Source organism: Mesoplodon mirus (genome assembly GCF_964341445.2).
Source record: "Mesoplodon mirus genome assembly, chromosome: 5".
Lineage (NCBI taxonomy): Eukaryota > Metazoa > Chordata > Mammalia > Artiodactyla > Ziphiidae > Mesoplodon > Mesoplodon mirus.
The window spans coordinates 64,306,009-64,329,864 of record NC_138980.1 but is presented as its reverse complement, the minus strand read 5'-3'; the positions used below and the strand labels follow the sequence as shown (position 1 = coordinate 64,329,864).

The window sequence follows — 23,856 nt, the reverse complement described above, 5'->3', positions numbered from 1 at the left end:
TTGTGACCCAAGATGTCATCTATCCTGGATAATGTTCCATGCACACTTGAGAAGAAAGTGTAATCTGCTGTTTTTGGATGGATTGTCCTATAAATATCATTTAAATCTATCTCGTCTATTGTGTCATTTAAAGCAGCTGTTTCCTTATTTATTTTCATTTTGGATGATCTGTCCATTGGTGTAAGTGAGGTGTTAAAGTCTCCCACTATTATTGTGTTACTGTCGGTTTCCTCTTTTATAGCTGTTAGCAGTTGCCTTATGTATTGAGGTGCTCCTATTTTGCGTGCATATATATTTATAATTGTTATATCTTCTTCTTGCATTGATCCCTTGATCATTATGTAGTGTCCTTCCTTGTCTCTTGTAACATTCTTTGTTTTAAAGTCTATTTTATCTGATATGAGTATTGCTACTCCAGCTTTCTTTTGATTTTCATTTGCATGGAATATCTTTTTCCATCCCCTCACTTTCAGTCTCTATGTGTTCCTAGGTCTGAAGTCGTTCTGTTGTAGATAGCATATATGTGGGTCTTGTTTTTGTCTCCATTCAGCAAGCCTGTGTCTTTTGGTTGGAGCATTTAATCCATTCACGTTTAAGGTAATTATCGATATGTATGTTCCTATGACCGTTTTCTTAATTGTCTTGGGTTTGTTTTTGTAGGTCCTTTTCTTCTCTTGTGTTTCTCACTTAGAGAAGTTCCTTTAGCATTTGTTGTAGAGCTGGTTTGGTGGTGCTGAATTCTCTTAGCTTTTGCTTTTCTGTAAAGCTTTTGATTTCTCCATCGAGTCTGAATGAGATCCTTGCTGGGTAGAGTAATCTTGGTTTTAGTTTCTTCCCTTTCATCACTTTAAGTATATCATGCCACTCCCTTCTGGCTTGTAGAGTTTCTGCTGAGAAATCAGCTGTTAACTATATGGGAGTTCCCTTGTGTGTTATTTGTTGTTTTTCCCTGGCTGCTTTCAATAACTTTTCTTTGTGTTTAATTTTTCCAGTTTCGTTACTATGTGTCTCGGTGTGTTTCTCCTTGGGGTTATCCTGTATGGGACTCTCTGCACTTCCTGGACTAGGGTGGCTATTTCCTTCCCCATGTTAGGGGAGTTTTCGACTATCATCTCTTCAAATATTTTCTCGGGTCCTTTCTCTCTCTCTTCTCCTTCTGGGTCCCCTATAATGCGAATGTTGTTGTGTTTAATGTTGTCCCAGAGGTCTCTTAAGCTGTCTTCATTTCTTTTCATTCTTTTTTCTTTATTCTGTTCTGAGGCAGTGAATTCCACCATTCTGTCTTCCAGGTCACTTCTCCGTTTTTCTGCCTCAGTTATTCTGCTATTGATTCCTTCTAGTGTAGTTTTCATTTCAGTTATTGTATTCTTCATCTCTGTTTGTTTCTTCTTTAATTCTTCTAGGTCTTTCTTAAACATTTGCATCTTCTCGATCTTTGCCTCCATTTTTTTTCCGAGGTCCTGGATCATTTTCACTATCATTATTCTGAATTCTTTTTCTGGAAAGTTGCCTATCTCCACTTCATTTAGTTGTTTTTCCTGGGTTTTGTTTTTTGTTTTGGGGTTTTTTTTTGCAGTACACGGGCTTCTCACTGTTTTGGCCTCTCCCGTTGCGGAGCACAGGCTCTGGACGCGCAGGCTCAGTGGCCATGGCTCACGGGCCTAGCCACTCCGCAGCATGTGGGATCTTCCTGGACCCGGGCGCGAACCCGTGTCCCCTGCATCGGCAGGTGGACTCTCAACCACTGCACCACGAGGGAAGACCTTTCCTGGGTTTTATCTTGTTCCTTCATCTGGTAGATAGCCCTGTGCCTTTTCATCTTGTCTGTCTTTCTTTGACTGTGGTTTTCGTTCCACAGGGCGCAGGATTGTAGTTCTTCTTGCTTCTGCTGTCTGCCTTCTGGTGGATACGGCTACCTAAGAGGCTTGTGCAAGTTTCCTGATGGTAGCAATTGGTAGTGGGTAGAGCTGGGTGTTGCTCTGGTGGGCAGAGCTCAGTTAAACTTCAATCCGCTTGACTTCTGATGGGTGGGGCTGGGTTCCCTCCCTGTTGGTTGTTGGCGCAAGGCAACCCAACACTGGAGCCTACCTGGGCTCTTCGGTGGGGCTAATGGACTCTGGGAGGGCTCACACCAAGGAGTACTTCCCAGAAATTCTGCTGCCAGTGTCCTAGTCCCTATGGTGAGCTGCAGCCACCCACTGCCTCTGCCGGAGACCCTCCAGCACTAGCAGGTAGGTCTGGTTCAGTCTCCCTTGGGGTCACTGCTTCTTCCCCTGGGTCCTGATGCACACACTACTTTGTGTGTGCCCTCCAAGAGTTGAGTCTCTGTTTCCCCCAGTCCTGTCAAAGTCCTGCAATCAAATCCCACTAGCCTTCAAAGTCTGATTCTCTTAGGAATTCCTCCTCCCATTGCCAGACCCCCAGGTTGGGAATCCTGACGTGGGGCTCAGAACCTTCACTCCAGTGGGTGGCCTTTTGTGGCATAAGTGTTCTCCAGTCTGTTGGTCACCCACCCAACAGTTATGGGATTTGATTTTACTGTGATTGCGCCCCTCCTACCATCCTTTGTCTTTGGATGTGGGGTTTCTTTTTTGGTGGGTTCCAGTGTCCTCCTGTCAGTGATTGTCCAGCAGCTAGTTGTGATTCTGGTGTTCTCACAAGAGGGAGTGAGAGCACGTCCTTCTACTCTGCCATCTTGGTTCAGGGCACATCAACTTTAATTTTGATACATTATAGTGTGTCATTAGGAGAGTAGGAGTACACAGGCAACTTCCCTAATCCCTTCCTCCAGAAGGTCCTTAGTGTCTCTGTCAGGAGTACAACAGTGGACCTGGGTCTTGTCTGATCCAGGGTGACATTTCTAAGACTACTTTCCCTTGTAACCACCACTTCCAGTCCACATCTCCTGTTTTTCTGAATTCACGTGGAATAGCTCACAGAGGAAATGCACTCATTTCACTGTATCCACGTGATACCTTTGTGTACATTGGACTGCTCCTCTAGCTCTGGTCAGTGTTACTAAGTCCACAATGGTCAAGTGACCTGGTTAGGAGATATGTACTGAGTTCTGAAGAAAATTGTCAAATACGTCTCTGCATCATATGCCAGGAAGCTTCTGTAAGTGAAGGGAGCATCGATAGGGAGGGATGGCAATTGGCAACAGTTTCTGAAAAAGGGGTAGCTTGGGAGGCTGTATTCAATTTAGTTTGGACATTAAATTAATTAAAATGGACATGTTTAAGTTATGAACCTTGCCTCATCAGTGCTATAAAAACCCCTTTAGCTGGGCTGTAATTTGACTCTCCTCTCTGTAATGTTGTACAGTATTTCTATGGTTACAGAGCCTGAATAAGTGGAAGCTAAGCATTAGTTTGCTAAATGTGGTTCATGGAACAGTTCACAACTCCCAGACCTGCCAACTCCTGCTTGTTTAGTGTCCTGTTCACTCTTCTTGGGTAGCAGTTGGTTTGTTCCACAGAAAAATGTACAGTAACATTTGTCTCATGTCCAGGAACCACAAACTATGGCAGCTCTCCATGCTTCTTGGAGATGCAGAGGGGAAAAGGTCACACTAAGCAAAGTTTTTTGGTACATACACTTCCACAGGAAGAAACCATTAAAGGAGTGGGAGATGGCAAAGCAAGAAAAGAATTAAAGCTGGAGAGGTTTTGGATATTTGGAAAACCATACTTTGTTACTTTTCAGAAATTTGCTGTGATTGAACTCTGGAGTTTACAATTCTATGGCCCTAGAAATAAAATCATGCTCTTTAGGTTCTTTCTTGTTTGTTTCATATGACAAGACAGGCTTCATTATTGCCCAGGATCACCTGCAAACAAACAGCCATGCTGCCATTAGGAGCCAAACACTTATTGAACCAGGGCCCTATCCTCTCATCTTGCATTGTGTGTTAGGGGAACACACTGAGAGCAGTAGGTACCAGCTGGATTTGTGTCCTTACTTGGGGATTAGGGCCTAAATCCTGAAGCCACTCATGATTATTTGGCCTCTTCCTACTAGGATGAAAGTGGGTTCTTTCCCAGTTAATAGAAAATGTATTGTGCCCACCTGTGACTCACTCCCCTTCCCAGCTGAAAGGCTGTGGGCCCTGCAAAAGGAACCTCTTTCTTCTCAGAGACTCTCCAGAAAGAGACAGTCTGGTGGCTGTCTCTACTATATCATTTAGACCTCTGAATTATAAAAAACAGAAAACCTGACCTCAACTAGCTTAAGGAAAAAGGGAATTTATTGACTTACGTGACTAAAAAGGCATGGCAAGACGCAAGGGCTCAAACCATGTCACCCAGACCTGCTCTCTCTGCCTCTCTCACCTTGGCTGTGTCTGTCAGGCTCTCGTCTCACGCTTCACGCTGTGGCACCTAGAGCAGCAGTATAACCTCCCAGTGTAAGCACAGCAGGAGACAGTAGGTGTCTTTTCCCCTGTCCTGGAAAAGTCCTGGATTTAATGCTGCCCAGTCTTGGACCACCCTGAACCAGTCCTGGGGTCCAGAGACATCTCATTCCCCACCCCTGGAAGGGTGGGGCCTCCTCTGAGTAGGTGTGAGAAAAGGGTAGCAGCCCAGCTGAAAAGAGGAACGGGAGCTGGGAGGCACATCGCCAGAAGCTGGATTCCCCCTTCAATGCCCTGGGAGACTCTACTTCCAACCACCTGGCCAGCCAGAAGACGGAGGTCTTCTGGTTTGTGAAACAGTTTCAGCCTCTGCCTCGTACTCTTGCCTGCCTGTGTGCCACTCAGAAAGACTGCAAGGATTATTTCTTCCTTTACATTACACATTTATCTGAAATACACACAGTTGTTTGGAAGTCCACACAAGAGGAAACAAAGGAAGAAATAAATGATCAGGAGTTGATATCATTATGGTGGTTTTGTTGCACGTCTTGGTTTAGGGAAATTTAAAATAGTAAGTAATGGAATCAAGTCATAGTTTAGAAAATATAAAAACCACAATTCTACCACTCTAACCTCACCACTCTTTTCATTGTAGAGTATTTCCTTTCAGCCTTTGTTCAATTGAGTTTCTCACAAACTTTTAAATCTTTTTTTAATTTTTTTTGCTTGACATTACATGATAATTCAGGCATTTTCCATTTTGCTATATAGTTATCATTATCATGTAAATGCAACATGATATTCCATCAGGAATATACCATGATGAACTTAATCATTCTATTATGGGCTGTTTAGGTTGTTCTTTTAAAATTTGTTCTGCTCAAAAAAAAACACAAAAAATTGTTCTGCTGTTATCAAGAGTAGTGTATGTTGAACATTTGGGATGTGTGTAACTTTCTCATGCCTTATCTTATTTCCTGAGGATGGGTTGTGAGAAGTGGGATTACTGCTTCAAAGTGTATAAACCTTTTTAGGACTTGATACATATTGCCAAATTGCTTTTCAGATCTGTTGCATTTATCTCATCTGCCTCCAGCAGTTTCTTAGAGGATCAGTTTCATTGCATTTTTGCCAGCAGTAGATATTTGGATTTTTAAACATTTTTCTAATTTAATGAGGAAAAAATAGGTGTCCTTTTTTACTTTGGATTTCTTTGTTTAGTAGGGAGGTTGAATGGTTTTATGTATGCTTGTTTTTTAGCTGTATTTTCTGCTCTGTTTTACCCATTGTCTTTTCTTCATTTTAGACCCCAAAACAGCTTCTGAAACAGAAACGGATATCTGTGCCGAGTGGGAGATAAAGACCATCACTAGTGCTTTGAAAACCTACCTAAGGTAGGGACTTTGCATTTGTGGGGCATGGTGCCAGCTTGTTATCATGCAATCAGGAAGAAAGTTTTATTTTCAGCCTCCAGAGAGCTGTTGGGTGGGTGTTTGAGATGTGGAAACAGCTTATGTGTGGCTGCAATTAGCTCAGCTGGTCAAACCGATTATAAATCATCCCTAGTTGATGGGTTGCCATTGTGCAGTGGTGCCATGAGTGATTTAGGAAGCTTTGCTCTTTCTGAGAAGCCACTATGACGATTAGCCTTTAACAGAACCTCAAATGTGGAATTCCTTGCAATCCCCGAATAATCTGCTAAAAAAACAAGGAATTGCATATCCTATTCTGTTGAGAATGCGTGATTACATACCCTACGTATTTGGGGAGCTCTGCGCCTTGCACAGATAGAGTATACTGCTGACATTCCTCCTCAAAAATGAGAACTTAATGGTGCTCCATTTTGACTCCTTCTGCTTAGATTGGAGAATATGACTTCATTGGAGAGGAGACTGCTTTCCTTGTAATAATACGTGTAATATTCCTGCTACCTCCCACCCCTCCCTTGGTTATTAAGGGAGTGGGTGATTGACCAGCTGCTCACATCTCAGTTTCCCGAGTAGACTGAAAGCCATGCTGGACGTGAAGTATAGGAGTATGATAGTTCTCCACTGTAGTTCTTCTCACGCAGGAGAGTGGGGGTCTAGTCTTAAACAAAGAGGAGAACTATAATCACGAATTGCATAAGCATTTGTACAGGTCTGTCAAGATTTAGTTGGCTTGAAAGCCACAGAAAAGGAATTGGTGATGCAGGTTTTATTGGCTGTTGGGGAATTGCTGGAAGGCTCTTGGAGTCAAGAGTGAGATGTCATGCAAGTGATGACTAAGAGTCGAATCAGGGGATCCGATGAGAATAAAATAAAATCTGAACCAAGAATCATGGATCATCTGTTGAGAAGCTTATCATTTAGACTATAAGTAAAAAAACCTCAAGTTTACAGTTAAACATATTCATAAAACATATTCATATCCCAAATACTACCATTGTAGTTTACACAAAACCAAATGGTAGAGGTTTGTATTTGGTACTTATTTGTGCATGTTGATATTGATTAGCTAATGGACAATAAGTATAAAATATAAATATATTTTAAATAGCAAATAAAATTTGATGGTATCATGCCTAATATTAAGGGTTCTAGCCCTTTGGCATTCTGGAGCAACACTCCATAGTGAATTTGCCACAAAAACACCTACAAAAGTCTTGCATAGTATATCCAGATGAAGTGACTAAGATGCCAGGAAGAGAAGAGTATAAGAGCAGGTGATCGCAAATGTTGGGTTAGTTGCCTGTTTCTCAGACACATCTTAAAATGCTCTTGTGGAGGGCGAGTCACTGACTGAAAAGGAAATCTCTCAGTTTATGCTAGACTTTTGCATTAGCACTTTTCTGGTTGTGACTCTATGAGACATAAGTTGTATCCATTCCCTTAAAAAGTAGAAAGAATGAACATTTCAGGTGAAATCTCAGGACCCTTTCAGAAGGGAAACTAAGTTGGCTAAACTGAGTTGCTGTTGTTTGCCTGTGATCTTTGTCTTTGAGAAATGTAATACAGTCTGGCCGCCTCTAGGCTGCTAGGTAGCGAGAATAGGATTGTTTTCATTAAGCTGACTAGTGTGTATCCTTTTATTTCAGAATGCTTCCAGGACCACTCATGATGTACCAGTTTCAAAGAAGTTTCATCAAAGCAGCAAGTAAGTTTTCTTTTCACCACAGTTTTAAGGGGAAAGGAATAGATTTTTCTATTTCAGAGAACAGTCAGTGTCCCAAAATAAGTATTACCTAATCCCTTGTATTCTGCGTGTAAACTACCCACATAAACACTCATGAGCCTGTCACAGAATAAAAGCGAAACCAAGTCAGATTGCTGAGGGCCTTGCTAGCACGTTGAATTTACAGTTGAGGGGAGAAACTTCAGAAGTGAGTTTGGGGGTGACAGAGAGGTGAGAAAAGCAAGTTTGCCTTTCTAATTTTGATTATTGGAGTTCTAACTCCTTGGATTTTTTCCAGCCCTGGAGTAGCATTTTTCGGAATGAATCAGACTCTGCCCATTACCTAAATTGAGCATTGGACGTATTTCCCTGAATCTGGCACCATTTATATAATTTCCCAGTCCTCTTTCCATCATGGCTTGCATTTATAGCTTCTGATCATTCTTCAGCTATATCATCTAAGCCCTGAGCATCATATTACTGGTATTAAAATACATAGGGTTTAGGTGCAAGCCACCCTAAGTATACTGGACTCTGTCTATGTGGGGCAGGCCACCTGTAAGGGGCAGTAAGATTCTCTATCAGATTTAAGTCTGGCATGAATCCCCACCCTGCTATTATGTGCATAGCCCGTGCCTCTCCCTGTTTCCTTTAAGCCGTCAGAGTTTGTTTACCCTGGTAGCTACTACTGGCCTAATTTAGGAGTACCTCTGTTCTGGTGGCCTTATCCACACATAGCTGTCCCCGTAAAGCAGGAGAAAGACCTGGGAGAAAGCTGGAAGTGAAGATGCTGTTTATGTGATTTCTTCCTCTGAGAAATTCCAAACCCATAGCAACCATTCTCTAATTAAATCTCACCTCAGTCCTATAAATAGGTGTGATGAGTGCCGTCAATGTATTTCCCAGAGAAACGGAGCCACGTACCCAGGTTCAACCAAGAGAACGTGACAGTCCATGACTTAGGGTATAGGTTGGCAGAAACATTTCCTCACTTTATCTGCCATTCCTTTCTTCTCCCGGGCTGGTTGTCACACATGACTTGAGAATGACTGGATATTTCCCTTGAAGTCTTTGATGCTGTCTCGAGGTGTTATTTTGATATTTGAGACCCTTGCAAGGCTGTTCATGTACAATTTGCTTATCCCTTGACGAGTGCATAAAGTTCCTTCCTTCCTTGAAACGAAGCTGCCACTCAGTATAGCCAGCTGCTCCCGAGTTTGTTCCTGCTCCAAGTATGCAGTTGACTGGCTCCATTTCATCACATTATCATTTTGGCATGAACTTTTTGACGGTCATTTTTTTTTCATAGTTGCTCCTTCACATGTTTATTTAACAAACATTTATTGGGCACCAGCCACATACCTATCATCGTGTTAAGCACTGGCTAGAAGGGAAAATGGAGGCCCAGAAGTGTTAACTGACTTGCTAGAAGTCCCTTGCTGAGAACCTCAACTTTTTGATGCCTGTTGGTCTCAGAAGGTAATTTCTGATTTTTTTAAGTGAGATCAGTCATGTTTCTTAATGAACTCTGTTACGGAAAGCAGCATTAAAAGCACTTTTAGATCTAGTCAGTCTAGTCACAAGTACACAGAACAGGATCTTATACCTCTGAGAAATCCTCAGTCTCTTGTTCCCAATATTTGGTTTCCTCTTATTTTTGTCTTATAAACTAAGTTAACTGTGGCCCTGATCCAGTATCGCCTCCCTCCTTCCTTCACAGAGCTGGAGAACCAGGAGTCACGGGTCTCTGAAATCCACAGCCTTGTTCATCGGCTCCCAGAGAAAAACAGGCAGATGTTACAGCTGCTCATGAACCACTTGGCAAAGTAGGTTTAAGACTGATTGCTGGCCTTTCTCTCAGCCCTAGAAAGTTCTTATCTTAGCACTAAAGCTGGTCTCAGTTCTGCTTATGTTTCCTTCTCCCACTGTTGCAATAGGTATGCTGGAGGCTCAGGAAAGAAATGTGGGAAATATTAACTGCAGTGGGTAACAGCAGCACATGGCAGATGGGCTTTGCAGCGGAGGCTGGGGAGGTGTCCATGCCACCAGGCCACCAGGCAGAGTTTGCAGGGGGGTTTGTGTTCTTGTGATGATCAAGGCCAGTAGGAGTGTGTCCTCCATGATACCAGATCACCAAACAGATTTTTCAGGAGTTACATGTTCTTGTGATGATTAAGAGCAAACAGGAATGTGTTACAAGTTTACAGACCTTGGATTTGGAATAAAGAGGCCTGGCTTCTGGAGTTGATTCTGTTCTTAACAAGCCACTTAACTAGCCCTGGACAAGCCACTGACCCCTCGATTCCTTAGTTTCTTCATCTGTCAGATATGGGTAGTAGGCTCCCCCTTCTCTATAATGTCATTGATTTTAAATGTTACGTGTATTAAAGCCTTTGAAGAAGTATAAAGAATAGAGGAGAATCAAAGAAAGTCAGTGGGGGCCTGATTTTCCTGCTAGGGATATTTATACTCTTGGAATGGTTTGGATTTTTTGTGTATTTACTGTTGCCTGAGCTGCTTTGGATTGGCCTTGCTGATACCCCTTGCTGTATCAGGCACTACATGTGTGTATGTTCTAACCTTCTCTTAACTTTGATGGATGTTCTTTATTGGAGACTAGCGCATAAGAAAAGACAGACTATAACAGTTAACCTAGATTGTTAAACTCTACATGCTGTGGAACTGGCGTGTTATAATTTCAGCTCTTACCCACACTTTGTTCTGGCATTAAGTCATGTCTTTGGGATTATTTGATACTCTGCCGAGGGAGATTATGATTTGTTTTCATGTTTCTGCCAATCACTTGATATTTTGGAGAGAGAGTATAGATGTTACCATAAAGATTTCCATAGGTCTTAATGATGAAGGAGCAAGAGTTTTGCATGCTGGTGAGAAGCAGTTAGGCTGAGTAAAGGGTTACTCCATTCCAGGTCACATATTTTTTCTTGCCATGCCATCTCTGAACTGCATGTTTAGAAACAATTAAGTGTAGCTGAGAACATGCAAATTTTCAAGGAGTATATGCACCTCCCCCCCAAATGTCAAAGAATCCTGATGAGTGTGTTTAAAATAATGGGAACTGGGCTTTAAAAAGTAACTCCAGATGCTCTGAAATGACGGTGTGGTGCCTATTCCACACAAACCCAGTCAGGCATTTGTGAAACAGGAAAGCTGGCTTAGATCTTAGTTGCACTCTTGAAGGGCCTGCACCAAAACAGAGGAAGTTCCAGGTACATCTTCCAGCCAAGCATGTGTGGCGATGCTCCTGACTGTTTAATGGCCACTGGGTCTTAGTGAGGCCTCCATGGCTTCTGGGAGCAGCTAGAGAAGGAATAGGAAGCAGCTGAGGGCAGTCGGGCTGTTCAGGCTGTGCAGTGTGATGAGAGCTTAATTGGACTGAGAGAGAACAAGAGTCATTGGTGATCCAGTAAAGCCAGAACTGAATCTTCCCATTTTAAAAATGCCCTGAGGATTGTTAGGAATCCTAAAGAAAAAGAAATAGAAATAAAAAATCCAAAACCCTTAAGGTGGGTATTGGACCAATGAACCTGTTCATCTCCTGGTGGATGCTTCACTTTCTCCCTCTGGTTCCACCCTCTTCTCTCCCAACCCCATGAAGTTCAGTCTTTGTCCCTAAGCCAAGGAGAAGTACAGCTGGAATGTGCATGTTAAAGCTGTGGCCTTGACTTTTTGCCTTCTAAAGAATTTAAACCAATTTTGTTGCTGGAGTATTTATTTTATAGCATTTCTGGAGCATTGTGTGTTATCTTTGATACTTACCAGTGATTTTCTTTGGTTCTGTGAGGTTAAGTGACATTTCTTTGTTCATGTGATCATTAAGAAGTCTACATATAGACAAGCTCTCATGGCTGTAATGTGAGTTGGTTGTGATGGTAGAACACACAGACTCCTGTTATCAGCGTGCTGTGTTCTTGGTCTCTGGAGCCTCTAGATTTAAAATGTCCTGGAGGAGATGAGTATAAATGAGCACTGCTGAATCCAGTAAGGAGTATTTACTTCAGTTTGAAAAAATGTTTTGGCACCCAGAGGAGTTCTGAGATTCTACGTAAACTCTCTATTCTCATTTACAGCACTGTCCTATTTTAAAATCGAACAGGAAGGGAAAGTTAACTTGGGACAAGGGGTTTGTCTGTTTCATTCCTGTTTTCTCAGGTTCAGACTTACCCAAGGATATGCCTGAGCTATTGTTCCTCTGGTCTACTTACTTAATGGTCAGCTTCCTTCCTAAGTTTTGGTTTCAGGGTTGGTTCTGCTGGAAAACCTGGTGTTTACTTCTCTCATTACTTACTGTGTTTGCCCTGTACATCCCAGGCATCTGGTTCAAAGGGAAGATCTTTTGTGTATTTTTTAAAGTACTCTTTTAAAACACTTTACAAAATTGATTTCCTTTAGCTGTGGAGGAAGAGTTAAGACATTTTATATCTAATCCCAAGTAGAAATGCATTCAGAGGGGAAAGAATAAAAACTCCAGACCTCCACGCAAATGATTACCAGGGTACATCCAAATCACAGAGCTCTTGGATTTGTTTCAGACCTCAGAGGGAACATAAAAATTATAGGCAACTCTGCACATATTTTTGTTGTCCCAGCTTAAATCTACTATGAAAATTAGATGCTTTCTATTTGGAACCTGGAATCTAGTATACTGTCTGGAGTCATGTGCCTCAAAGGATGGTTACACTCACCTGGGGTGCTTGTTTGCATTGACATTTACATTGCTGGGCCCCCGCCTTGATCTGCTGAATTGGACTCTGCCTGGGACTCTGCATTTTTAATTTACTTCCCAGGCAAACAGTCTTTTGAGAACCACTGGCCTAGAGAATGGGCCATCTGCAGGGATTCTCTAGGAGGGAGAAATGGTATTGAGAGGAATGGATTGGAATTTAGGAGGTTATTAGAAATAGGGAAGAAGAAACTCAAAGCAGTGAGTTCAAAAAAGGAGATTTTATTTGCAAAATTAAATTACTTTAAAAAATCTCTTGTGATTTCCCATGTCTCTACAATTATTCACCTTTCATTAAATTGAGTGTTCAGCAAATGACTTTGTTTTAAAGTCACACACAAAGCATTTTTAATAATAAAGAAAATTGCCCCCAGCTGGCTTTGGGACCTTGTGGAAATCATTCAACATCTCTGAACCTGGTTTTGTGGCTTCCCTTCCAATCACGTGAGCCTGTGTTATCATCAGATAGAAAGGGGGCAAAAAAAGAAAAAAATTCCCAATCTTATAATTGTAGAAGGAAATAAGAGTAGATGAGTAATAAAGACTAATTTCGTGGTAGCTCCCCAATGTTTGCATACTATTATGACTCCAAGTACGTTGTATATCCCCACACATACCATTCACAGTGGCTCATTGGAACTTTATTACAGTGTTTATGCTGCATGGGAGGATTTCAAAGAGCTCTTCACACATCCGGAATGGCTATTAACAATACCTTTTCACAGCTGGTTTTCCCGAAACACTTACTGAGAAATAAATCTTAGTCTCTTTTCTTTTTTGAAGCAACTACTCCTTTGTTGCCTGGTGTTGTCAGGAAGCCAGAGCCCTTTTCTTGCTTCTCCAAAGAAGAATTGTATCATTTTAGAAGCTTTGGGCTGCAAGAAACAGAAAATCCAATTCATAGTGGCTTAAACAATAAGGGAATCTGTTGTGTCATTACACAAAATCAGTCCTGAGGGTTGGTTAATTTCTTGGCTCATGAAGTACTTGTGTTATTTCCACGGTCCTGCTCACAGCCAGCTTCACTGTGTTGGCTAACTCCTTTCAGGATCATAAGATGTTGTGTTGCATATCTGCACATGAGCGGTTGTCCAGGGCAGAAAGGTATTACAGTTGATCCCTAAGCAGCATGGGTTTGCACTGTGGGTGTCCACTTATACATGGTGGGTTTTTTTTCACTAAATATGCACTGTTTATATGCATAATGCAATATGGTTGAATCCATGGATGCAGAACCACGGATATGAAGGGCCAACTGTAAAGTTATATTAGGATTTGCAACTGTGTAGAAGTATGGTTCAGGGGTAACTGTATTTCTTCTCTGAGTCTCTTTTTAAGAGATGTGATGATACTTTTCCCAGAAGTTCTCCAATAGACTTTCCTATCACATCTCATTGGTTTGAAGCATTCACTAGCAAAGGGAATGGGACCACTGTGATTTTTTACCCCAAACAGGATTTACCTGGGTCATTTGTGGGAGGCATGGATACCCATATAAAGCAGGGCTCTGAGTAGGCAACCCATAGTGCCTACTGCAAGTAATCCAGGTAAAATAACATTTAACAAAGAGTATTAAGTCTCTTGAATGATCTTTGCATGGTGTGCTAACTGGATCAGGACATGTGGGACAAGAAGGCCAATTTGGGAGGGGAGATGAATACACCTGCCATGTGGGCACATATACCCTGAAATACCAAGACTTGTGGGGATGGAGGGTGAGAGAGAGAAATGAAGAGGGCAAAATCAACTTTAGTCCCATTGCCACTTGCTGATTCTCTATTGTTCTTTTCATTACCCAATTGCTTAATGTTTATTTGGATAATCTGTTTCGTGTGACTTTCCCAAAAGGACAAAATTCTATAGATTGCAAGGGTCAGGAAGAGATATTGTGGGGCAAATGCTTGGCATACAAGTGAGACCTTATCAAAATAATATGTAGACTCCATTGCTGTAAGTTATCCATGGTTGAACATCCAGTGGCTTGGCTGTTTTCTCCTTCCTGTGACTGGAGTTTGAGTACTTCCAGGCATCCCTGCAAGTCAGGAAGGACGTATTCACATTTCCTTAATGATCTAGATGCAGAGTGAATTGGGTTCATGTAAAGATGCCTGTGGTTATTAAAAAAAAAAAAAATCATTGCTAGGCTTTGGCACCAAGGGGGATGGGCCCTGGTAGTTAACCAGCATCCCTTAAAGTTCTCAAGAAAGGGTCAAAATAAAAGGAAGTGACTACTTGGCATTAGCATATATCTTATAGATACTCTACTATTCCTTCTTCCTCCATCCCAAGTCTAGACGATAAGATTTAGCTTACTGGAGAGCTGTTGAACATACGAGAAGCGCTCCTTATTTCCTTGCCATCAAGAGTAGTCCAAACAAAATAGCCATGGAATTTTACAAAGCACATTTAAAAGAAAACAGTACTTTTGAGATGATGTCTTTCTAAGATGGAAAGCTCTGGTGAACTTCTCTGGCAGCTTTCCCTCGGCCATACACCCTGGCTTTGGAACCTTTCTTTTCTCTAGTAACCACTAGACACCCACGGCTGCCGGCACAGAATTGCTTGGCTGCCAGGCCATGGGTGTTGTGGCCTGATAGCCCCCCAGAGACACGTTGACCACATTCTCCAGGTCCATTTGGCTTCTACCTCACTGACTCCTACCCTGGACCAATAGTTCTGGTGATTTTAACCCCTCACTATCTTTTGAATCTGTCCACTTTCCTCCGTGTCCATCACTATGTCCCTAGTCTGAGCTGTCATCATCTCTTCCCCAGACTGTTTGCAAAGGCCTCTTGCTGGCTTGCTCTAGCTGGTGGAGCTCTGGCTCCCTGCCAGGCCGCAGAATGCATGCTCTGTAGTTGGGGAACTTGGAACACTGCGGATCCCAACTTGTGATTCCCCTGCTTAAAAAAACGTCGAAGGCAGCTTTCCCCTTGCTCTTAAGACAGAACTCTGGATATGGCCTCCAGGACCTTCTCCGGACTGGGCCCTTTCAGACTTTGCAGCCTTGTCTGTGTCCCTCAAGATCACACTGCATCCCTACTGCATGGTGCACAGTGGACGCGCATGAGTATTTGTTGGGTAGAAGCATGAAGCATCTCTTAACCATCTCTCAACTATCCTCTTCCCCGCTCCCTCTCTTTTTTTTTTCCCCTCTGTTTGGAATGGCCCCTCCCCACCTTCTGCCTGCCAAAGTCTACTTCATTCTTCAGCCTCAGCTCCAATGCCACTGCCTACAAGAATCCTTTCTGCCTCAGGTGCCCTCTTGCTTTCCTCAACTCCCATAGCCTTTGCCTATTCCTGTCTTTCAACGTGTGTCATATTCCACCTGTGGGACAGTTTACAAGGTATGTATCTTCTCACTCCTACTAGATCATAAGCTCCCGGGGGACAGGCAGTCTGTCTTCCTTTATCTTTGTGTCTTACCTAAAGGTTGCAAACAAGGGCCTCTAGCCAGAGCAGCCCACACACGTACTCGATTTGGTATTGTTGTCCCCCACATTGCTGTTTTAAAAATTTGGACAGGTTTCCAACATTTTTAACAGGGGTCATTTTACTTGGAAAAATTCAGATCTCCTTGCTAGCAATTGGCTGGAAGTAAGTGAGGGCTACACCGTATCCCCCTGGGCATGCCTTCTTCAGTTTGCCTAGTTCCTAGTAGTCCCTGTTGTGCCTGGCCATGGGGTAGACATTAGGGTGTTCAGCCCTTGACCTATCTGTCTGCTGATCCCAAAAAAGGGACTTGATATTTGGTGATCACATAATGAACAAACAGAAATGGGCTGGGAGAATTATTTCCCTGACCAGCTCTGTTTTCTTCCTGAAAGATTTATTATTTTTGATAGATTGGAGATCCCTGGAAGAAGTGAGAGGTACTGCTTCCAGGCCTGTTTATGTGTATGGGGCAGGGAGAAGAGTGTATTTTTTTAAGACTAAGAATGGGATTCTCAAAGGACCTTCTCTAGCTATTGTTGGCAGAGTCAAAGGAAAATCTATCTAAAGGGACACTGCAAAGAGGACAAGCACATATTTTAAAGCAAACAGGCAACTTAGCACTTTAAATTAATGGAAATGCAGAAGAAATCAGAGCTCAACCCTTATTCAGCCTACTTGCCAGACTTTCACTTACTTCAACCCAGGAATTTCTCTCTTTTGTGGCCTTCAGGGTTAGGAGAAGGAAAGACACAAGTTCAGTTTAAATTTTTGCTTTAAAAAAAATCAACAAAATTCCTGAATTCAAGGAACTAAATCTTTCACATCATAAGAAATGCCCATCGTGAAAGGGGAAATGCTCGGCTTCAAGCTGTGAACACTCAGCAGTCTTAGAGCCCCTTTGATTTGGGTCTCTTGTTTGTTTTCATTTGTTCTGCTTCTGTTTGGGTGAATTTTTTCAGTGACTTTCCTGGTTTTTGATACACCTTTGATACTTCCTTTTCTGAACCCATGGAGTCACCTATAGAGTTCCCTTTCAAATTCAGGGAGGAGCAAAGGAGAGGATGCTATGTTTTCCTCTCTTAGTGGCTGCCCCCTTTTACTGCAGGGTCTTATATACGTGAGAGTACTAACAAGCATGGACACAACTTTGTTTCTTCTTTGCCAACCCTTATCAGAGCCAGATTTCTTTCCGTCCCTCCTTCCCTCCCCTGCTCCTTCCCTCCCCCCTTCCCTCCCTCCTTCCCTCCCTCTCTTCCTTTTCTGATTTTGAGTCCTCTCTCTTTTTTTCTTGGTGAGTCTAGCTAAAGGTTTGTCTGTTCTGTTTATCTTTTTAAAAACCAGTTCTTAGTTTCATTGATCTTTTCTCTGTCTTTTTTAGTCTCTCTTTCATTTATTTCCACTCTTATGAGCCAGATTTCTTATGTGTTGGCCATGGGGGTGGTTTCATTAAATGTCTCTCTTTGGTGGAGCGTCAGTGACTAACTGATTCACTTGCACTGTTTTGAGCCCTGAAGCCCTCTCTTGCCGTATCCTCTTTGCATTTTCATGGTGAGCATTACTTATGATATTTATTTCCTTACACTGACTGGTTTTCCAACCAACTCACAACTATTGTAGCTCAAGTGTGGCAGCTGCAGCGAGGCAGCTGGCAGACTTCAGGGTAATTGCAGTTCATCTGTAGGTGCTTGAGAGCTCAGTGATAGAACTTTCTGGAGCCAGACTGCCTAGTTTTGCTCGTCTCTTCTGAAACCTGTGTGAAGTACTTCAGTTCTTCATGCCTGAGTTTCCTCATCTGAATAAGGAGATATAATAATTGTATTAGAAACATTTAAATTAGCACGTCAGATTCTCTTGGCTTCTCCTGTGCGTATTTCAGCCACCACTGTGGTGACCAGTTGTGTAGCCTCCAATTCGTTTCACGTAGGTGCAGCCTGATAGCTGGTTGCCTCATGCCCTTACCATGTGCCTCCTGCCTCTTACCTCCCACCCAAGGGAGACATGACACAAAGTGCCATCCACACGTGTACAGCCTGGAAGCAAAGGAGTATTAAAAAAAGCAAAGGAGTATTAAAAAAATAAAACTTTGACTAATGGGAGGTGAGAGCTGGGCCTTCTGAATAGCAGTCATTAGGTAGCCTCTCGGAAGATGGTCCCAAGAGATGGAGCAGGTATTGGTGCTTGAAGCAGGTAGGGGTTAGCTTCTCTGCCTCACTCCTCCTGAGAACCCCCTAGTAGAATAGAATAGTGTCATATAAGCCTCCACCTCAGACTCTTCTTTCTGGGAAACCTAAAGACAACAATAGCACCTACCCTCTTAGAGTCACTGTGAGGATGAAGTTAATTCATCCACGTAAATCTCTTAGGAGAGCATCTGGCAAGTAGTATAATGTAGGCTGTCAGAGAAATCAGGGGATGGAGGAAGGAGGGTCATGGAGCTGTACCTGAAGGTGAGGGAAGATGGAGAAATTGTTCCAATGATTAAACCAAAACAAGTCATTCTTATTCAAGGGACGGGCTTTCTTCACAGTTCTGTTCTTGGCAAGCAAAACCCTTAGGGCTGAATGCCAAAAACAGCACACATGGCTCTTACCCACTTGGGAGATTTGCATGTGTGCATGTGTTTACTTTTGCTTTGCTTTTGTTTTCTTGGCAGTTTGTGTGTGTTTGGGCCAAAGGGCTGAGCATCTATCTCAGTCTTTGTAGCAAAGGGTGAGCCAGCATTGGGTCAGCTGGGAGAAAGCCATTGATATCTGCTTTCAGGTCACACCTTACACCAAGCCTTACAGTTCCCTGTGAGTATTCGGAGCTTTTCCTGAGTCACATGCCCTGTGGAGTGGTGCACCTGTTGGAAACAAGCTGTGTGGCGCTGATTTCCACGGGAGGTCAGCAGCTTCTCACTCTCACCCTCCTGCTTCTTGGTGTCACAAGGCTGATTTCATCTCAAAAGCAGCTGTCTTTGCTGCAACTTAATAACTCTTAATTTCCTGGAGAGGGACTGACACGTTTTTATCATGAAGAGTCATCTTAGTTTGCACGGTCTGGAAATTTCCACTCATCTTTGTGATCTTTGAAATGTTTCTCTTTGTGGAAGAGTCTGACTTATCTTCTTTCTTACTCAGTGTGACTGCCTTTCAGATGCCATTCCCAGATTAAAGAGTCTCACCCAGTGTGAGAACGGTTCTCTTTGCCTCCGGTTTACCCCTTAGTGTAGTCTTCACATGGGTCTCCGTCCCTGAGTCACTGAAATCTGTAATGAAGGATTAATCTACGCTCTAAGAACAGTTGTACATGTATTTGTCTTCATTCTGTCTTGGTGGACACTTCGGCAGGAGGTTTGAAGAAATGTTAAGGCGATTTGAATTTTGGTGTCTATCTTTTCTGCTTTCTCACATGTATTGAAATGCTTTTCTTTAAGCAGATTAGCATGCTGATTTAGTGTTTCCACTTTGGTATTGTAAGTATAAATCATTATTTCTTGGTTCTGTGCAAGGTGGTAGAGGAACCCAACACGTCTGGCTTGTTGGTCTACTGCAAGACTCTTCCTGTTCACTTGGAGGTGCATAGGATTTGATAGAACAGAATCACTGTTTCATTAAAGTCAGGATTTCAGTGAGAAAATGGAGTAATCCTAAGGCCCCAAGGAAGAATTGGTGTATTAGGTTTTTGGTTGTAAGAAACAGACGTCAACTGTGGCTAATTTTCAAAAAAAAAGGGAATTTACTGACAGTCTTCTTGGAGTAATTGAAAGCAGAGTTGAACCATCAGACATTAGAACACAACCTCAAGGGCCCTTACGTGCCTCACATCCTACTCCATGTCCCTACACCATTCACTCTTCTCTTCTAGATGATTGTCTCAGATCTTGCTTCCTGTTTCACTGAGAAAATAGATGCGACAGGAGAACGTCCACAAGCCACCACCCCTGCGCCCATGTTCCTGTCTTCTCTCCATGGGTGACAGGAGAACACTCAGTGCTTCTACCTAAAGGCAGTCCCGTCACTGGGGCACTAGAGCTGATCCCCGATTGCATCCGGAAGGATTTGGCTCCAGTAGTTTCCCCCTCTATCTCCTTACATCATTGACTTTGTAGTTTCTGCTGAATCTTTCTCATCAGCACTTATAATTTCTGTGATCCTTTACAAATGGAGAACAAAAAAAAACAAAACAAAAAACCTTTCTAGATCTTGCATCCCTTTCTAGATACCATTCCTTTCCTCTGTGCTCTCCTCAGCAGAATGTCTTAAATAGTTGTCTGTGTCACCATGTCCAAATCCTCTCTTGAACCTACACCATTTGGGCTATTTATTTTTTTATTTTTTATTTTTGGCTGCGCTGGGTCTTTGTTGCTGCGCGTGGGCTTTCTCTAGTTGCGGCAAGCGGGGGCCGCTCTTTGCTGCGGTACATGAGCCTCTCATTGTGGTGGATTCTCTTGTTACGAAGCACAGGCTCCAGGCACGCGGGCTTAGTAGTTGTGGCTCATGGGGTCTAGAGCGCAGGCTCAGCAGTTGTGGCGCATGGGCCCAGTTGCTTCGCGGCATGTGGGATCTTCCCAGACCAGGGATCGAACCCATGTCCCCTGCATTGGCAGGTAGATCCTTAACCACTGCGCCACCAGGGAAGTCCCACCACTCGGGCTTTTACACCTACTGCTCCACTGAAATGCCTCCTATTGGTGTTGCTAAGTCAGTTTCAACTTACCTTCCCTGATGGTTCTGAAGGATTTAACACAGTTTCTCACTCTGTCCTCCTTGAAATGCGTTCTTCACTTGGTTTCCAGGTCATCATACTCTCCTGTTTTTTTCCCCTACCTCTTTGGCTGCTCCTTTTCAGTCTCATTTTCTGTGCCCCAGGATTTATTCAGTCCTTTGATCCTTAGACCTGCTCTGCCCACTTTCCCTCCTCTCTCTCCCCAGTGAGGTCTTTTTCTAGGATTACAACCTCCAGCCCCAGTGCTCCCTACCCACAAGCACTGTTTAATTTTTTTCCATAACATGTGTCACTATCTAATATACTGTATATTTGACTTACGTATTTATTGTTTTCTTCTCACTGAAATGCAAGCTCTGTGAGGATGAAAATTTGTCTGTACACTGCCTGCAACAAAGCTTTGCACGTAGCAGGAGGTGCTCTCCATAAATATTTGTTGAATAATGAATGAAATAAAGGGTGGAAAATATCCAGGGAACTAATCGGTGGCCCTGGAGCACTATTTTTTTTTTTTTTGCGGTACACGGGCCTCTCACTGCCGTGGCCTCTCCCGCTGCGGAGCACAGGCTCTGGACGCACAGGCTCAACGGCTATGGCTCACGGGCCCAGCCGCTTCGTGGCATGTGGGATCTTCCTGGACCAGGGCACGTACCCATGTCCCCTGCATCGGCAGGCGGACTCTCAACCACTGCGCCACCAGGGAAGCCCAGAAGTGTAATAGAAAGTCTTTTTTTTTTTTTTTTTTTTTGCGGTACGCGGGCCTCTCACTGCCGTGGCCTCTCCCGCCGCGGAGCACAGGCTCTGGACGCACAGGCTCAGCGGCCATGGCTCATGGGCCCAACAGCTCCATGGCATGTGGGATCTTCCCGGACCGGGGCACGTACCCGTGTCCCCTGCATCAGCAGACGGACTCTCAACAACTGTGCCACTGGGGAAGCCCTAGCACTACCTTTTGAATGTCTCAACTCTGAACACCTCTGTCTTCTTATGATTCCACTACAGGTTAATGTTACTAATGAAGAGAGCATAACGGCCTCCCTTGGGTAATGCACTCACTTCTGTGGCGAGGCGGTAGTGGGGTACTCAGCTGACATTCTTGGTAGGAACACGTCTAATGGGAGAGGGGCAATCCAAGGAAAAATTGGAGTATTTGTCTTTCTCTGTCTGACTTATTTCACTTAGCGTAATGCCCTCTAGGTCCATCCATATTGTCACAAATGGGAAAGATTTCATTATTTTGTATGGTTGAGTAAAAATTCCAGTGTGTGTGTATGTATCATATCTTCTTTATCCATTCATCCATCACTGAGCACTTAGTTTACTTCCGTATCTTGCCTATTGTAAATAACACTGCAATGAACATTGAGATGCATGTATCTTTTCAAATTAGTGTTTTTGTTGTCTTTGGCTAAATACCCAGAAGTAGAATTGCTGGATCATATGGTAGTTCTGTTATTTGAGGAACGTTCATACTATTTTCTGTAGCGGTTGTACCAATTTACATTCCCTACAACAGTTCACAAGGATTCCCTTTTCACTCCATCATCACCAACACTTGTTTCTTATCTTTTTTTCTTTTTGTCTGTGCTGGGTCTTCGTTTCTCTGTGAGGGCTTTCTCTAGTTGTGGCAAGCGGGGGCCACTCTTCATCGCAGTGCGCGGGCCTCTCACTATCGTGGCCTCTCCTGTTGCGGAGCACAGGCTCCAGACACGTAGGCTCAGTAGTTGTGGCTCATGGGCCTAGTTGCTCTGCGGCATGTGGAATCCTCCCAGACCAGGGCACGAACCCGTGTCCCCTGCATTGGCAGGCAGATTCTCAACCACTGCACCACCAGGTAAGCCCCCTGGCAGGAGTTCTTTAGACCCAACCAAGTTGTCAATTACTTGCCATGCAGTCTTAATTTGGATGTTTGGTGGTCGTCTGGGTGGATCTTTTCAAGTCCAAAGAGATATAGCAATAGGAGAATGAGAACGACTGAGGGGGAAAAGCCTTGGCCTCAGTGCGCTTCTTCACGGCCAGAGAACTGGTCTCTGTCAGATCCTGCAGGCGACGTCAGCTGCCACTTAACGGGCTACTTGAATCCACATGGCTCAGGATAAGTCCCAGCTACCCTTCAGAGGGGAGCCATAGCCCAATAGGCGGATCGAGATTATGGCCTTTGAGGCCCCGCATTGGGTGCCAGAAAAGATGTTGCAGGAAAGAGAGTGGGGTGCGAGAGGATGGTCACATCCCAAGTCATGTCTGAGTCCCTGGAATGGCCGCCAAGTGTGGGTTCTTGGCTTTGTGCAGGAAAGGATTCAAGAGCAAGACATAGTAAAGTGAAAGAAGGTTTATTCAAGGAGATACACACTCCATAGACAGAGTGTGGGCCATCTTGGAAGGCCTTGTTTCTTATCTTTTTGATAATAGCCATTCTCATAGGTGTGAGGTGATATATCATTGTGGTTTTGATTTGCATTTCCCTGGTGATTAGTGATGTTGAGCATCTTTTCATGTGCCTGTTGGCTATCTGTATGTCTTCTTTGGAAATGTCTGTTCAGGTCCTCTGCCCATATTTTAATCAGATTTTTTGGTTTTTGATATTGAGTTGTATGAATTCTTTATATATTTTAGATATTAATCCCTTATCAGACATATCGTTTGCAAATATCTTCTGCTGTTTAGTAGGTTGCCTTTTCATTTTGTTGAAGGTTTTCTTTGCTGTGCAAAAGCTTTTTAGTTTTTCTTTGCTGTGCAAAAGCATTTGTTTAGTTTTGTTTTTGTTACCCTTACCCGAAGATACATACCTGAAAAAGTATTGCTAAGACCAATGTCAAAGAGCTTACTGCCTATGTTTTCTTCTAGGAGTTTTATGGTTTCAGGTCTTGCATTTAAGTCTTTAATCCATTTTGAGGTTTTTTTGTTTTTGTTTTTTGTTTTGTTTTTGTATATGGTCTAAGAAAGTGGACTAGTTTTATTCTTTTGCATGTAGCTGTCCAGTTTTCCTAGCAACATTCAATGAAGAGACTGTCTTTCCCCCATTGTGTATTCTTGCCTCTTCTGTTGTAAATTAATTGACCATGTAAGCATGGGTTTATTTCTGGGCTTTCTATTCTGTTCCATTGAGCTATGTGTCTGCTTTTGTTCCAGTACCATACTGTTTTGATTACTATAGCTTTGTAGTATGGTTTGGAATCAGGGAGTGTAATACCTCCAGCTTTCTTCTTTCTCAAGATTGCTTTGGCTATTTGGGGTCTTTTGTGGTTCCATACAAATTTTAGGATTATATGTTCTAGTTCTGTGAAAAATGCCATGAGTATTTTGATAGGGATTGAATAGGTAAGTTTTTTGGGTATGGACACTTTAACAGTTTTAATTCTTCCAATCCATGAGCGTGGAATATCTTTCCATTTATTTGCATCATCTTCAATTTCTTTCATCAGTGTCTTACACTTTACAGAGTACAGGTCTTTCACCTCCTTGGTTA

General features: G+C 43.0%; 1 protein-coding gene across 3 annotated transcripts in view; it reads left to right on the top strand.

Annotated features, from left to right (window-relative positions):
* The window catches only part of ARHGAP26 (Rho GTPase activating protein 26), a 490,933-nt gene that overhangs the window by 298,393 nt on the left and 168,684 nt on the right, over nt 1–23,856 (top strand). For all 3 annotated transcript variants that reach the window (XR_014294215.1, XM_082622793.1, XM_082622792.1), the window contains exons 15-17: nt 5,658–5,745; nt 7,428–7,486; nt 9,225–9,330. Coding sequence is in view for 2 of the 3 variants with exons in the window: in XM_082622793.1 (XP_082478919.1) it covers nt 5,658–5,745; nt 7,428–7,486; nt 9,225–9,330 (253 nt within the window). In the remaining variant the exon portion in view is untranslated. The remainder of the gene's footprint in view (nt 1–5,657; nt 5,746–7,427; nt 7,487–9,224; nt 9,331–23,856) is intronic.